This window comes from Terrapene carolina, unplaced genomic scaffold, assembly GCF_002925995.2.
Source record: "Terrapene carolina triunguis isolate 2854851 unplaced genomic scaffold, T_m_triunguis-2.0 Scaffold742, whole genome shotgun sequence".
In the NCBI taxonomy this organism is placed as follows: domain Eukaryota; kingdom Metazoa; phylum Chordata; order Testudines; family Emydidae; genus Terrapene; species Terrapene triunguis.
This window is the reverse complement of record NW_020665093.1, coordinates 396,860-413,202: the sequence shown is the minus strand read 5'-3', so window position 1 is coordinate 413,202 and position 16,343 is coordinate 396,860. Positions and strand designations below refer to the sequence as shown.

At 42.2% G+C, this 16,343-nt stretch overlaps 2 protein-coding genes across 2 annotated transcripts in view; one reads left to right on the top strand and one right to left on the bottom strand.

The window, feature by feature from the left end:
- The window catches only part of LOC112126061 (forkhead box protein N2), a 58,283-nt gene that overhangs the window by 17,850 nt on the left and 24,090 nt on the right, over nt 1-16,343 (top strand). The gene's annotated exons all lie outside the window — the stretch shown is intronic.
- Nucleotides 10,776-11,822, bottom strand: LOC112126070 (histone H4-like). Its single transcript, XM_024224482.2, has 2 exons — nt 11,631-11,822; nt 10,776-10,895 (listed from the first exon to the last, which is right to left on the bottom strand). Exons 1-2 carry the CDS (start codon nt 11,820-11,822, stop codon nt 10,776-10,778), a joined length of 312 nt encoding a protein of 103 aa, XP_024080250.1.

The following is a 16,343-nucleotide window of genomic DNA, read 5'->3' as shown; positions in this document are numbered from 1 at the left end:
CTCGAGGTCCCTTCCAGTCCTAGAATCTATGAATCTATGAATCTATGTAGGCAAGGCCTAAGCAAAATTACAATCTGAAATCAAGAAAACTTAAACTATTAGCTGCATGAACATTCTATTGGTGTTAAGCAAAACAAAACAAAAAAAGGTGATTTTTTTTCCTCTAACATCAGCACCATTTCACTTTAATCATGGTTCTCTAGGTCTGGTGACTTACATTAATATATTTCTGATGTGTACTTTGTTATTCTGTATGCATGCGACACAGAGGCCCATTGGTGATTCAGTACTGTGTCAGCAACCTAAATACTATTGCCATAATCTGTATCTAAAAGGGTGTGATGTAAGATATTATTAGAAAACTAATTCTTCAATATTCTTCTGTAATGTATGTGTGGGGTGTGTACAATGCTATGTATATGTGCTAAAATTACGTTCTCAAAATGTGTTTGGCAAGCAATGTATGAGCACAGTCTGCCTTTGACAAAGCAATGTGTATTTGTTTGGCTGACCAATCTGGTAGTTAGGCACTGGCAATGAAGGCACATTTACAAGGTAAGCAAAGCTGTCAGCCTAGCAAGTGGGGGAGGTTGCTTCTTAGCTATAAAAAAGGGAGCCTGAACCTCAAATAAGTAACTGATTGTACACAGTATTACTGTATTATAAAAGTACATCAAGTAAGGTCTTTTATGAAAGCTGATGACACACTGGTGATCAACATCATTGTAAAATGCATGTGTAAACACTATGTGAGGAATTATGAATATTCAGTGATAGGCATTAAAGCAAAGGTTGACAATTTTTTTTTGTCAAAGTCCAAATTTCCTCATCAAGGTATACTCAAGGTCCAGACTCCAGAGAAAATAATAAAACAATAACAATAATAAGTAAATAAAAAGATTTCGGGTCCATTCAAAAGCATCTGGCAGTCTGGATTTGGCCTGTGGTCCACCTATTGACTACCCTGCCTTAAAGTCTGTGAATGAAGGGTATTTAAATCAGGCACATCAGAGGGCCTTAGTAAACAGGTTTTCTCCCAGACAGGAGGGAAGATAGCTGTCTACCTGTCTCCAGTGAAATTAAGCAAGGAATGACCTGAAACAATGGAAGTTCTATTTACATATGAATCAGCAGGGAGATGGGATGTTCACAGGAAGGAAAGAACAGCATGAGATTATCTTGAATCTGGGGACAAAACAGTGAGTTTTGGAAGTAATATAATGAGAGAGAAGATGCTATCTTGGCATCCATCACTTGAGGGACTGAAGAGGCCAGAGCTCTTGAGATTGCAGACAGATGAATTCTTCAGCCAAGGTGGTTGAAATCTCTGGAAATTGATTATAGATGAGAAACCTGCTTAGGCAAAGATTGTAACTGTCTGAAATTAAATTTTAGTCTTAGAAGTGTATTCCTTCTTTTGTTTGTTCATAACAAGGGACATAATGGTTAGTTGGCTGGCTGTTGGTGTCCAGGTTGAGAGCCACAGCAGCAGAGCATTCAAGGCACCCGAGGTTACAGGGCAGGCAGTGACACAATGATTTACTGGTCTAGATTGCACCCCCAGAACATGACAATGGCTACATTACCATTGTGTGCCATAGAAAGCAATCTGTGGTAGAGCAAAGTTTTAGACAGATAAACAGTGTTCTTGACACTTACATTGGTAGTAATACTGTGTGCTAGGAAAAATACTAGCTTGAATCAAAACATGTCTAAGGATGTATCAATACTAGTGATATAAGTGCTGTTGCCTATGTTTTTAGCTGTTTTCTATTTATGCAACTTTCAAAGTGCAGTCTGAAACTGAATGAAATATAAAATTTAGTTCAAAGAATTTGTAAAAGAGAAATCCAAACATATATCCTGTCTTTGAACTAGAGGTGTTTGGAATGCTGTGATAAAAATGTAATTACAGGAAGACCACAAAGGATAGGAAGAAAAATTATCCATGAGTAGCAAAAAGAACAGGAGTACTTGTGACACCTTAGAGACTAACAAATTTATTTGAGCATAAGCTTTCGTGGGCTACAGCCCACTTCATCGGATGCATAGAATGGTTCCACAAATGCTTATGCTCAAATAAATTTGTTAGTCTCTAAGGTGCACAAGTACTGTTCTTTTTGCGGATACAGACTAACACGGCTGCTACTCTGAAACCATGAGTAGCAGTAATTTGAAAATGGAAATCTGTACAAGCTTTGTGACTTCAGTAAGCTATATTTGTAATACTGTAGTTTTTTCTGATATTGTTAAAGTGCTACTTAAAAAAATTATGCTCACTGTAAGATCATTTCAGATAAAATTAGAGCTTCATGTTTTCAGATAAGGTTCAAGTGGAGTTCTGATATCTTTATGTTTAAAAAGACTTACAAGCTGTAAGCAAAAGAGATAGTATTACATTTTGTAACATTGGGCAATTGTTATTGCTACACTTCAGCTGAAATATCAACAAAAGAATATTCAGTATTGTTTTGAGGCTATGCTGGAGAACTGTGTATGACAGGGATATCTTGGAAATGAAATTAACACTATTTTTTTTTTTCAGTGCAATGCGCTCAGGTGGCACAGTTACATAACTATATCTATGACTCCCATATTTTAGTTTTTATTCATTTACCATGGGACATACGTAATTTAAGAAAAGTAACTACTGTAGTATCTTTTCAAATGTCTTTTTCTATGTTACAAAAACCTCAAAATTATTTGTTTTTTATAGTAATTTAGTTTTAATTGCTTGCTGTTTATGGTGTTTGCTTACTCTTTGCCTTTTTAGTTTCACTGTTCAATCTGATAGTCCATGTCACTTTTCATTCCAATCAGTTACATTTTCAGGTTCTAATGCACATGGAGCCTGATCCAAAACTAATTGACGTCTGTGGGAAAACTCCTGTTGACTTCAGTCGGTTTTGAAGAAGGCTATGGGCAGTTTTAAAATAAATGGTCCTGATCCTGCAATTCGTGTGCTGCTTCACTATGATGCTGACCCGCACATAAAAAATTACAGGATTGGGCCAATGTTTGCAGCTGAAATATTGTCAGGGAATGTTTATTTAAAATACCAGTTTCATGGACATTATTGTTTTGTCTTTTAAATCATGAAAACATTTATATTCTGTTTTGATTTTGTAAAAATAAACTTACAAAACCTAAATCTTGGGCTAAATTTGAGCTGCCTGTGTCCCTGTAAGGTCTGATGCAGAATTTTGTAATCATTTCATGCATCCCTCCTGATACTGGTTCTCTTTCAATTTTGTGCTCAGTTTCAATTTTACATCAAGGAGTGGAAGAAGACTGGGAAGAGACATTAAAAATGATAGAAATTTGAAAATATTTCAGTGAATAACTGAAAACCTGTATTTTATATAACATCCAGTAAAATATGGGAAGAAAGAGTTCCTCCTCATATACGTGAGTCAGAAATGAATATTGCAGAGGTTTTGCCCAATAATAGGGAGACATTCACCTTGTCTGACTTCTAAAACATATTACAAGCTGATTTTAATAAATTGTATCTCCATCTTTAAAGTACCTGGTATGCCTTTTTATTTAAAAAGAAAATATCTATTTTGTTTCTGTATGCTGTCCAATGAGAACAATTATTTGGACCTTTTGTTTTTTGTAATGTGTTTTGCTGAAGAGTGCAGCTGCATACATTTTTCATTTGGAGACAACGGATCAGTCACATGCTGGGGTGCCTAAATCTATTACCAAGAGGTAGTTTTATCCCTAGGAGACCATAATGCCTTAGTTGTCTTGGATACATGACATCATATAGCACTGTAATCAAATCTGCAGTGCATTTGGGATTTAAATCTGAGCTCAATCTTAACAGCAGCTCTTGTGAGATGCACAATACATTGTGTAGACAAAGGAAAAGGGGAGGGGAGAAGGAAATCAAATTAATTAAATAAATAAATAACACCACCACCCCAGTGTCAGGCTCTTGAAATACTTTGGTCAGATGAATGCATTGTTTTAACTTTTCCAGCTTTTAAAAATAATGTTTTACATAGCTATGCAGAGAGATTTTTTTGACAGAACTGTCTATTTGTAATGAAAGAAGATATTAATTGAGTTTGTCCTCTGCTATTTGCATGTATTTCCAAGTATAGGGCTTGTGAGTAGTTTCATTTATTCCTACAAGGCCTGATCTACACACAGTTTTTGTACTGCTTTAAGGACAGCTATTTGAAACCAGGATAGTTAAAGCAGTTACAGCCTTTTGTGTGAACAAGTTATACCAATAAATTTAGGGGACTAAGCAATAATAGTATAAAGATGTCTTATACTGGTATAATTGCTTCTATGCTAAGGATTATACTGGTTTATCTATTAAGGTAAAAACATAAAATAAAAAATCACATCCCCTCACCAAAAAAACTGCATAGACCATGCCTAGGAATGGTGGTGTAAGTTAGGCTTCATGCACTCTTCAGCTATAAATGAGTCCAGGGCATGGTTAAAATGCTGCTGTCCTCTGACACAGTTATAACATGGTTCAAATTCTAGCTATATGGGACTGAACTATATCCTCATTAGGCTAAAGCCTTGGATGATATACAGTAGAATTTTTAACTTTCAGGGGACAGCTGTATTGTAAACAAGTCTCTTGACTCATTTATATTAGTAGTATACATGGGGCCTTACTCGCATCAGTAGTTCCATGGGAACAAGTGAGTATACTTACATGAGTAAAGGTTTCCCTACCCTTGGGTGTAAATATTCTTTTTTATATTAAAAAGGATAGCAAAGAGATAGACAAGTTACAGCTCTGTCAAGAAAATGTGTCAACACAAATCTGTAAGTTTTTTGTTTTGTTTTGTTTTAAATCCTACAAATGTTAGGCCTTGTCTACACTGCAGAGTTTTGTCTGCAAAACTTTTGTCAATGATCAAAAAGTGCTAAAAGAAAATGGGTATTGTGTGTTCACACTATGCTCCCTCTGTCGGCACAGCGCATCCACACTTGGGACACTAGCATCGTCAGTGAGAGCAGTGCACTGTGAGTAGCTATCCCACAGTTCAGCTTGCCATCTTCTGCTACTAGGTCTTGTGCAGTCATTCTCAAACTTTTGTACTGGTGACCCCTTTCACACAGCAAGCCTCTGAGTGTGACCCCCCCCTTATAAATTAAAAACACCTTTTAATATATTTAACACCATTATACATGCTGGAGGCAAAGCATGGCTTGGGGTGGAGACTGACAGCTCGCGACCCCCCATGCAATAACCTCGCGATCCCCGGAGGGGTCCCGACCCCCAGTTAGAGAACCCCTGGTCTTGTGGGAAGGTGGAGTGGTTCGTAGCACATCATGGGTCCGGGTTTAATGTCCCATGATGCATTGCTTTCCGTTCCAGCATTCCATGTGCTTCCATCTTTGCGGCATTTTTCAATGGCTCTTGTTTACTGTTTGCCCTGCCATCTCTGTGAAAGGATGGATCCCACACTGCTGTCCAATGCTCTGCTAGCTGTCAGTAACACATTGCAAATGGCCGTGCAGTTCATCGTGAAGTTCCTAACTTAACAGTATTCACAGTTGCTTGACATGCTGTCTGACATGGATAGGAGCAACATTCAATTACTTTTGGCATTCATGGAACAGCTGCAAATGGTGGACCGTCACTTTTGGGCTCAGGAAACTAGCACTGAGTGGTGGGATGGTGTCGTCATGCAGGTCTGGGACGATGAGCAGTGGTTACAGAATTTTCTGATGAGGAAAGCCACCTTCCTAGAAGTGTGTGCGGAGCTCGTCCCTGGCCTGTGGCACAAGAATACCCAAATGAGAGCTGCTTTTCTTGGTGTAGATGTGCGTGGTGATTGCAGTGTGGGAGCTGGCAAATCCAGACTGCTACCGGTCGGTTGTGCATCAGTTTGGAGTCGGGAAGTCGACTGTTGGGGCTGTGTTAACACAAGTGTGCAGAGCCGTTACTTGCATTCTGCTATGAAGGACTGTGACTCTTCGCAATGTGCGTGAAATAGTGGATGGCTTTGCAGAAATGGGCTTCTCTGACTGTGGAGAGGCGATAGATGGCACACTTATTTAAATTTTGGCACTGGACCATCTTGTGACGGAGTATATCAATAGGAAGAGGTACTTCTCCATGGTGTTGCAGGCACTTGTGGATAACCGCAAGCGTTTCATTGACATCAACGTGGGGTGGTTCGGAAAGGTGCATGATGCACGTATTTTTAGGAACACCAACCTGTACAGAAAGCTACAAGCAGGGACTATTTTTCCAGACCAGAAGATTACAGTGGGGGATGTTGAAATGCCCATAGTTATCCTGGGCATACCCCTTAATGCCATGGCTCATGTAACTTACATGGGAAACCTGGACAGCAGTAAGGAGCGCTTCTACAACAGGCTGAGTAGGTGCAGGATGACCGTGGAATGTGCGTTTGGCAGATTAAAGGCATGCTGGTGATGCCTTTATGGCAGGGTAGACCTCAATGAGGATAATATTCCCATGGTCTTAGCTGCGTGCTGTACATTGCACGATATTTGTGAAGGTAAGTGTGAAAAGTTTGCTCAGGGGTGGACTGCTGAGGCAGACTGCCTGGCTGCAGATTTTGAGCAACCAGATACCAGGGCTATTAGAGGGGCACAACGGGAGGCAATTCGAATCAGGGAGGCTTTGAGGCAACACTTTGAAAAAGAGAACCGGTAATGTATATTACTATGCTCGGGACTGCAATGCTTAATGAAATCAAGTTTTGCTAGGAGGCACTTGTGATTTTTGTGGCCTAGGATTCCATGTAAGCAAATTATTAAACTGCTTGTGTATGTGTTGTTGCCACCAGCTATCCCAATTTGCAGGACACAAATAAAGATTTACTTTTATTGCACAGAAAACAACACCATCTCTCTCTCTCTCGATTGGAGAGGAGGGTAGCTGGGGAGTAACTCTAGCTGTCATTTGAAAAAGTGTCCATCGGGGTGGAGTGAACAGGAAAGCGAGAAGTCCCGGAAAGCGGTAAGGAATGCAAGGGAGGGTGTGGGAAAGAGTTCTAAATGTGCTGAAGGGGAGGGCTCATCTGCTTAGTCTGGAGTGCTGTGATTGACTTCAGCATCTTAGTTTGCTCCTCTATAACTTTAATTATCTTCTCAGTAGCGTCCTTAATGAAGGCCTCATTTTCTTTTCTGTCCTGCCTTTCGGTTTCCCTCCACTGCACACACTCCCTCTTTTCTGCATCTGAATATTGCAGCAGCTCCTGGAACATACCCTCCTTGTTCCATCTCAGGTGCTTTCTTATATGACAGAGGCGCTCCACTGGTGTGTAGGGGATGCCTCTGAAGGCCACATCTGCAGAAGCACAAGGAACAACACAGAAGCATGACTGATAAGTACACGCACAGCATTGAAACAGTATAGTAAAATATGCCTCTAGTAACATACCAATCACTTTTTCACTGACCCTTGACAAGCACACATGTTGGCGAAACCCCAAGCATGGTGAGTTTATCCCAGGGCGTGAGGCATTCTACATGAGGAGAAAAGCAATATGAACAGGTTGTGGTACAGTCAACTTGGGACAATATTCTAAATTTTCCCACCCTTTTCCATAGGCAGGGGTCATTGTAGCAGATACCTCACTCCTGAGAGGAAGCAAGGGTGCATCTACTGCATGCTGGTGGCTTTGGACCCAGTCCCTATACTGCTTGCCTGTGTGCTGCTTTGGTCCCTGCACAAGTGATTACAGGATGGCGTGAGAAAGTTTCGTTCAATGAGGGAAGGAACAAATTAGCTCTGCCAAAGAATCTTTGGCAGAGGATTGCTGAATACCTCCAGGAAAAAGTTTCCTAGAGATCTCTCTGGAGGATTCCCATGAAATCTTGGTATGCATCAACACCCTGTTCTGCCATACTAGTTAGCTGCACAGGGAAATGTCCGGCACACAGAAACACAGCCAGCCATGTACATTTCTATGTCCTTAGCTCACCTCTGCACTACACAAAGCAAAACCACTTACCAGGATCTCCTCTCCTGCTTCTTGCTCACTGGAGTGCGACTGCCGTGACTGGCTAGACACCACTGGAGTGGAGAACAGCTACTGACTGGGCACACCACCAGGCAACCCCGCTGTGGGCTCCACATAGTCATCTACCTCCACCTCTTTATCAGTGATTTCGTCCTCTGGGTTAGGTCCACTTTCTGCCAACTCCAGCCCTGCCAAAGTATCTATGGGGCTCTTGGTGGTGGAGGTGAGGTTACTGCTGAGGATAGCTCCAACTCCTTATAGAAATGGCATGTCTTCAGCGCTGCACTGGAGCAGTGATTTGCCTCCCTTGCCTTCTGGTATGTGTACCTCAGCTCCTTGATCTTTACTCTGCACTGCACCATGTCCCGGTCATAGCCCTTTTCGCACAAACCTCGAAAAACCTGCCTGTACGTATAGAAATTCCTATGGCTGGAGCGCAGCTGGAACTGCACAGCCTCCTCTCCCCAAATACCAAGCAGACCTAGCAGCTCTGCAGTGGTGCAAGTGGGAGAGTGTCTGCTGGGTGGAGCCACCACTGTCAGCTGAGAAGATGCGATGTGAGTTCTCCACGGCAAGCAAACAGGAAGTGGAATTTCAATAATTCCCAGGGCTTTAAAGGGAGAAGGGTGATGGTTGTTTACCTGGCTGCAGGGTAGTGGAGTTGGAACTGCTGACAAGAGTGGTCAAGAGGAGCATTGTGGGACACCTTCTGAAGGCCAATTAAAGTGATAACATCAAGCATGGTGTCTACACTGGCACTCTGTCAAAAAAAAAATTTTGTGGAAAAAGTCCTATGTCTTTCGTCAAGATGGTTTCGTATTGTCGCCAAAAGTGGCATTGCAGTGTGTACGCCTCCGTTGTTTTGCCGCCAACAGCTGCCTTTTGCCACCAAAACTTTGCAGGGTAGACAAGGCCTTAAAAAAGTGTTAACCGTAACTTCTTTATAGTTGTATGACCTGATTTGCCATAGTCTTGCACCTCGTGTTGTAGCCATTTACAGCTGGCTGTACAAAGTGCTTGATTTTTGGTGAAGTTTATATATCCATTTTAAGCAAGAGTAAATTACTAAACAAAGTATAAGGCTCATAGTTTAGATGGGGCTTTATGTATGACCATAGTGTGATTGAATTCATTACTTGTATGAATATGCGTGCAGACTGGGTTGTTGTTTCATAAAAGTCAAGCGTGTGCATTAAACAAAGAAAATAATTGATTTAAAGTAACAAAGTTGTGTTTTCATGGGTATTTCTTGAAGAAAATTACTTTTTATGTTACAGGAAACATAGCAGTTTTGGATATATCTGCAATTTGATGAAAGGTAACTTTATAGTGGGGATAAACACTACAGTAATCCACTCTGAAAATAGCAAACACTATATTGAATGCACCTGTATCTAACTGAACCCACATGTAAAAACCCAAACAATGACAACAAAAAACACCCTTAAAACTGTGTTTTTTTTTTTTTTTTTTGTAACCTTGGTTTGTATATAAAAGTTTAAAAAAACAAAATGCCCTTATCCTCTGTATTTAATTGTGGTTCTGTTTATTTTTCTTCAGTGTGAAAAACAGAAATGAAAAATCATATTGTATCACTTTAAAATAGAAGCCATTCAATAAGTGGTTCATAGTTTCTGTATGTGAAGTCTTCCATACAGGAAATACTATCTATTATCTTTGTTAATATAAAGATCAGAGGAAAACCTGGCTATCTTCCCCTGGAAAAAAATCAAGTTTAGTGTATAAATTAAAACTTTGGGAATTATTAGGTACATAATTCTGATTTTAGGGTAAAATCCCATTGAAACAAAACATGTGTGTTTGACAAAAACAAAACATGTGTGTTTGACAAAAACAAAACAAAGAAATCTCCAAAATACCCCAAACTTGTAATTGATTATTGAAGGGCCCTAAAAAATCCCCTTCCCTCTTCCTTGTTGGGGCTCACTGGGAGCATGGGCCCTTTGGAAGGTGTCAACTTAAAATATGATTTTTGCTTTGAAAGTAGGAGCAATAAATTGCCTAATAAACAAACAGTGAAAATCCACAACATTAAACACCTCCGTCACCTCGATTTAATTCTAATTTGTAAGTCCAAGAAACCATCTGTTATGAAAACATTTCTTAGGGTGAAACCCTCTTCCCGTCTTTCACTTGTGTGAGGCCCAAAAGGTATCAGAAATGGCACACTTCTGCCAGGCCATGCCTGGGGAATGCTGCATTCCTTGTGTGTGGAATAGCCAAGTTTCCTGGCAGGTCTGTCAACAGAAGTGTTGCAGGAGGGGCTTTTAGCCAGAAATCCATTGCTCAAAAAATAAAGTACACAGCCCGGCACCCCTGTCCCTTAATAGCAGCTGCTCATTGGGTATGCACAAAGTACTCTAATTTGGAACTGAGGGTTGCATTGCTCAGCCTCACTTGTTTTACTTTGAGCACAAGGTTTGATCGCTTGGGCTGTGCACTCATTACCAGAATTTCACCTCTAGTATGTAATGTGATCTTACATTAGTTAATAGCTGTTTCTGCTGAACCTGTAATTACAGGATGACACCAGATAGGTTTCTTCAGTTATAGCAGTATTAGACAAGAGACATTGACTATCCTCCTCTAATATCTTATATACTTTATAAACCCTACCATTACCAGAATGTGTCTGTGCAACCTTAAAGTCGACTCCTTGTACTTACGTAATATGATACTGGTCTTAATTACATGATCACTTACTACTTGTTCATCAGGACCCTGCGTTATTGGTACTTAGGTTGGACAGTTGTCCTGTTGACTTTAGTGACTTGTTTAGCCACCAAAACCATAGAGAGTACGACCCTGGCGCTTCAGAGCATAAACCACATCCATAGCCGTTACAGTCTTTCGCTTGGTATGTTCAGTGTAAGTGACAGCATCACCGATCACATTCTCCAAGAACACTGTCATAACTATAAAGGCAAGGGTAACAGCCCTCCTGTGTACAATACTATAAAATCCCTCCTGGCCAGAGACTCCAAAATCCTTTTACCTGTAAAGGGTTAAGAAGCTCAGGTAACCTGGCTGACACCTGACCCAAAGGACCAATAAGGGGACAAGATACTTTCAAATCTTGGTGGGGGGGAAGGTTTTTGTTTGTGCTCTTTGTTTTTGGTGGTTGTTCGCTCTTGGGACTGAGAGGGACCAGACATCAATCCATGCTCTCCAAATCTTTCTGAACAAGTCTCTCATATTTCAAACTTGTAAGTAAAGAGCCAGGCAAGGGGTGTTAGTTTTATCTTTGTTTTCTCAACTTGTAAATGTTCCTTTTACTAGGGTGTTTACCTCTGTTTGCTGTAACTTTGAACCTAAGGCTAGAGGGGGTTCTTTAAGTTTGATTACCCTGTAAAGTTATTTTCCATCCTGATTTTACAGAGATGATTTTTACCTTTTTCTTTAAAGCCTTCTTTTTAAGAACCTGATTGATTTTTCCTTGTTTTAAGATCCAAGGGGTTTGGATCTGTATTCACCAGGGAATTGGTGAAGAGTCTCTGAAGGCTACCCAGGGAAGGGAATTAGCACATTGGGAGTGGTGGCAGCAGACCAGATCTAAGCTAGTAGTTAAGCTTAGAAGTTTTCATGCAGGCCCCCACATCTGTACCCTAAAGTTCAGAGTGGGGAAGGAGCCTTGACAAACATCTTCAGCACTCCACAGGTCTCTTTGTAAATCAACCCCGAAATACGCTTCACCCACCCGCTTCGAGCCAAGTGACGAATAGCTGACTTGGTTATACCCTGGATGTTATCCCGAAGCACTTTACGATGGCGCTTGGCACCTCCCTTTCCCAAGCCTTCACCACCCTTACCGCAACCAGACATGGTGAAATCACACACACAGTTGTCAGCGGGAGCCCCAGCTGCCCTGGGCTGTTAGCAAGAGCGTGATTATATTGTGTTATTTTGAAAAATAAAATATGCAGAATTTTGCAGGATTTTAAAATATTGTGTGCAGAATTCCCCCAGGAGTAATAATTGTAACCTTGTCTAAAACAGGATGCTTTTCCTAAACGTTTTCTACTGGTGCTATGACCAGTTCAGCTCTGATGGAAGCATTAGTGTGAACAAAGTATTGTTGACCACCTGTTAAGCTGGCTACACTAGCCCCTCCACTAGTGGAGCTGAAGCACTGATGGCAACAGTTTAGCAAAAAATCCTAATGCAGAAACGGCTACAGTGTATGTAAAACCTGTCTTGTAGTGATGTTCCAACTAGCAGTATTCTACCATTTGCAATCATTTTCTCTTCTTGAACTGTAATTTCCTTTAGTGCAGCATTCCTAGTAAGAAAACACTCCTCTTCCCACCCCCCCCAAAACCCCAACTTCATTAACTTACAGCTGAGATTACTGTAAGTCATGTATACAAAATATATTAGAACAGAAACATATTTTAAGTGTTAAAAATCTTGGAAATGACCAATTAGGGTAATCTACTAAATATTCTGTTACCTTCCAGTTTATATGTTCAGTTACTAGCTGAGCAGTGCCCATATTGAAAGAGTTAATAAGTATGTCTTGTGGTTGTTGGAGAGTGTATGGTGGATGACTTGTCAGCATGTCATTAACTGAATGTATGAACAGTAAGAGTTGTAGAATGATTATGTAAATTAATTTGATTGGTCTCTTCTGTTCTTTCAAATTGTCACATGATATGCACCCCCGTCCTCCTTTGGGGGTGGGTTGGGGTTGTGATACCACCGCAGTTAGTCTACCAGCCTGTCCCCAGGCTGAAAGCAGCATGGCCCAGGGGTTGGAGTCAATATGGCGGCCTTCGGGTACAGGGCTGGGCAGCCTAATGGCCAGAGTCAACACAGCTGCCCTTATGTTCTGGGCTGCGTGGCCTAGTGGCTGGATTCAGGGAAGTAGGCTGTCACCTAGGGGTGGGTGGTGGCTGGGGTAGGGGGACCAGGACCCTCCCTCTCCACTGGGTCCCAGCCCAGGGCCCTCTTGGAGACAGGTGTGGTCGCCACCCAGCCAGCAGGGAATCCTACTGCAACACGCTGACCTTGCTTGGGTGGGAGATACCACTCTCTCCGCCCCGCCTCCCTGGGCCACTTCCTACCATGTTTCCTGAGGTAGCAGTCCATACATTGTTGGTGTCCCTGGGTTCCCTGGCGGAGGTAGCACCCTGGAAGTCTGACTCCCGGCAGTTGACTGAAGGTAGCAGGTCTCCAATCTGGCCCCAGGGTTCTCTGGCTCTCACAGTCAGAGGCTGTAACGGCTCCTGGCCTGGAGCCTCCACCAAGCATCTTCTCTCCTGGGTGGTCAGCTTAGAATGAGCTGGGCTGCTCCCTTTTATTATGAGGCAGCAGATGGAGCATTCCCAGCATGGTCTGAGGGGGGGGAAATTCTGCCACCCATAGTATGGGGTTAACCCTCTCTTGCCCAGTGCACACCCCGTCACACAGATGCATACCATAGATTGTGCCAGGAGCTATACAGCCCCTAGCTTGGTAAGTACAGCAGGGGTGAAGATGATGTCATGTCAGCTGTACAGCAGCAGTAATTCCTACAGGTTATATGGCCTTATGTGTTTTGGGGGATGAAGAGCAAAAAAGGGGAGACAGGAAAGTTCATTTTAATGAGCTTCCTTGAGTATCCTCACAATTCATCACAGCTAATCTCTGTTTAGAGAAATGGTGGGCTCTGTGGCATTGCAAGCCTTTCCTGTAGAAAGGAAGTATCAGCTGCCTTTCGGGGCTTTTGCTACAGCAGGCCATAATGTGCTGTATAATGTGCTGAATTAAGCCTAGAATATTCTGTTTTGAGAAGAAGAAAAATAATTACAAACCATTGTTACTTAAAGAACGTCAGTTATTTGGAGTTGAGAACAGAACTCCAGGAACACCAATTATCTACAGGAAATCATCAAACCTCTCAGCTAAAGAAACCTGTCCTTTCTGTCTTAGGTGTCATTTTAATCCTGTCTACCTTACATTAGAGTGCTCAGAGTTATTACAGTGGAGTTCAAATATAATTATATTTAAAATAACTTTTTATATACCATGCTTCTTATAATTTACCCAGTATTTAAATAATCCTTGATGCAGAATTTAATTAAAGCCCTTGCGGAGTACAGCCTCGAAAAGTGGCAGGGTTATAGGGCTGTGACTTTATTGGGCCATAATAGGTGAGGTTACAAGTATTCTTCACAGTTCCTGAAAAATAAGAATGTTTGAAGTTATATTTTATTTTAAATGTTTAGGATAGTTTTAATGACGTTTGACGAATACTTGATAACACATAAACCAATAACTCTTTAACACCATACAAAGCTTACTTGATTGTAAGAGCCAGTTTAGCTAAATTAACGTTTTCCTTCAATTCCTGTCTTTGAAAAGGCTGCACGAGAGTCCATGCTAAATTCACACTAGTAAACTGAGATCACTGATTCCCTTTCTCTAAAACGGATAACTGCAACCTAAATTTGAATGTTGCTTTTTTGTCTGCTGTTTAAATGGGTTGACCAGTAAGTGACCATAATACATAGCTGAGCAGTGTAAATTAGAGAACAATTGGGTGGAAAGGAATGGAACAAGGAAATGAAAATTGCTTATCATAAGGAAAATTGTAAAACACACATTGCATTAGTATTGGGGGTTTTGTTTTTTAAAGAACTAGGTTAGAATTAATAGTGTTCTAGTTTTAAGGAAGCATGGAAAAATTGAATAATAGATCTATAAGTTTTTATTTTTCTCAAGTATGTTTAAATCTGTCCTCAGCAATGCACTGATTATTAACATAAATCTGCCATGAGATTTGCGGGCTTTTTGATTGGGAAGCATTATTTAGTTTTTCAGTAAAGTTATTTTTGACCAGCTGTACCAAGTAAGGTGGCATGATTTTTGAATGACTGAGTTAGTTAACAATCCCAGTCACTGCACATAAATAGAAAATGAAATACTGGTTTCCAGCTGTAGCAATGGTAACTTTAGATCTGTTTTTTGTTGTTGTTTTTAATCCAGAGGTCCAATTAATTTATTTTTGTTACTATGCACACTCCTAAAAGATTTGTGCACATTTTAAAGATTCCACTACATGTTTTCTAGGTCCTGAACAGTAAGCTCTTGAATGTACGGTGTTCAGCAAAAATTAGTCAGTAGCTCCGTTCATGTTCTTAAATGGCAGTAGTTAAAGTGAAGCATTTCTGACTGAAATACTACTTCTCCTTCCTTATATTTTGCTTTATGAATATTTAACTGGCTTACAGTCAAACTGTCAGGCTAGTTCAACAGTCTATAGGAGGGGTGGGCAAACTTTTTGGCCTGAGGGCCACATTGGGTTTTGTAAATTGTATGGATGGCCAGTTAGGGAAGGGGGTCGTGGCCTGGCCCCCACCTCCTATCTGCGCCCCCCCCCGGGACTCCTTCCCCATCCAATCCCCCCTGTTCCCTGACGGCCCCCGTGGAACCTCTGCCCCATCCACACACCCCCGCTCCCTGTCCCTGGACCCCCGCCACCCCATCCAACCCCTCCTCTCATTCCTGATGGCCCCCCCGGGACCCCTGCCCCATCCAACCACCCCTTCTCCCTGTCCCCTGACTGCCCCCAAAACCCCTGCCCTTCACTGCCCCCCACCCCCTCATCCAACCCTCTTCTCCTTCCTGACTGCCCCTCCCCCCGCAGGACCCCTGCCCCCATTCAACCCCCTGTTCCCTCCCTACAACCTATCCACACCCCCGCCCCTTGACCACCACCCTGAACTCCCCTGCTTTCTATCCAACCCCCCCATACCGCGCTGCCTGAAGCACCGGTGGCTGGCGGCGCAGCTGGCTGGAGCCGGGCCACACTGCCACCGCCACCACGCAGCACAGAGCACTGGGTCAGGCTGGGCTCTGCAGCTGCGCTGCCCCAGGAGCTCACAGCCCCACTGCCCAGAGCATTGTGCCGGCAGCGGAGCGAGCGAGCTGAGGCTGCGGGGGAGGGGGGACAGCAGGGGAGGGGCCGGGAGCTAGCATCCCGGGCCAGGAGCTCGGGGGCCGGGCAGGACGGTCCTGCGGGCTGGACGTGGCCTGCGGGCCGTAGTTTGCCCACCTCGGTCTATAGTTAGTGCTCTGAATTGTCAGTGGACATCGCAGGCTATGTCTACACCACAAGCTATACAGCTGCAGTGCTGCTGTAGCACCATAATTTAGATGCTTGCTTCAGTGACAGAAAACGGTAGCACATTTTTCCTTTGCTGTAGCAAATCTACCCCCTTGAAGCGGCCTCTAGGTTGATGGAAGAATTCTTCTATTGATCTAGTGGTATCTATTCTGAGGGTCAGGTCAGTTTAGCTATGTTATTTTTATTTTTAAATAAAAAAAGAACAAGTTAAAAATCACTTAGAAAAGTTAGATGCC

Coding starts and splice junctions, on each gene's coding strand:
- LOC112126070 (XM_024224482.2), bottom strand. CDS start 11,822: ATGTCTGGTTGCGGTAAGGGTGGTGAAGGCTTGGGAAAGGGAGGTGCC. Junction 10,896..11,630: donor TGCTGAAGATGTTTGTCAAG/GCTCCTTCCCCA, acceptor GTGTTCTTGGAG/AATGTGATCGGTGATGCTGT.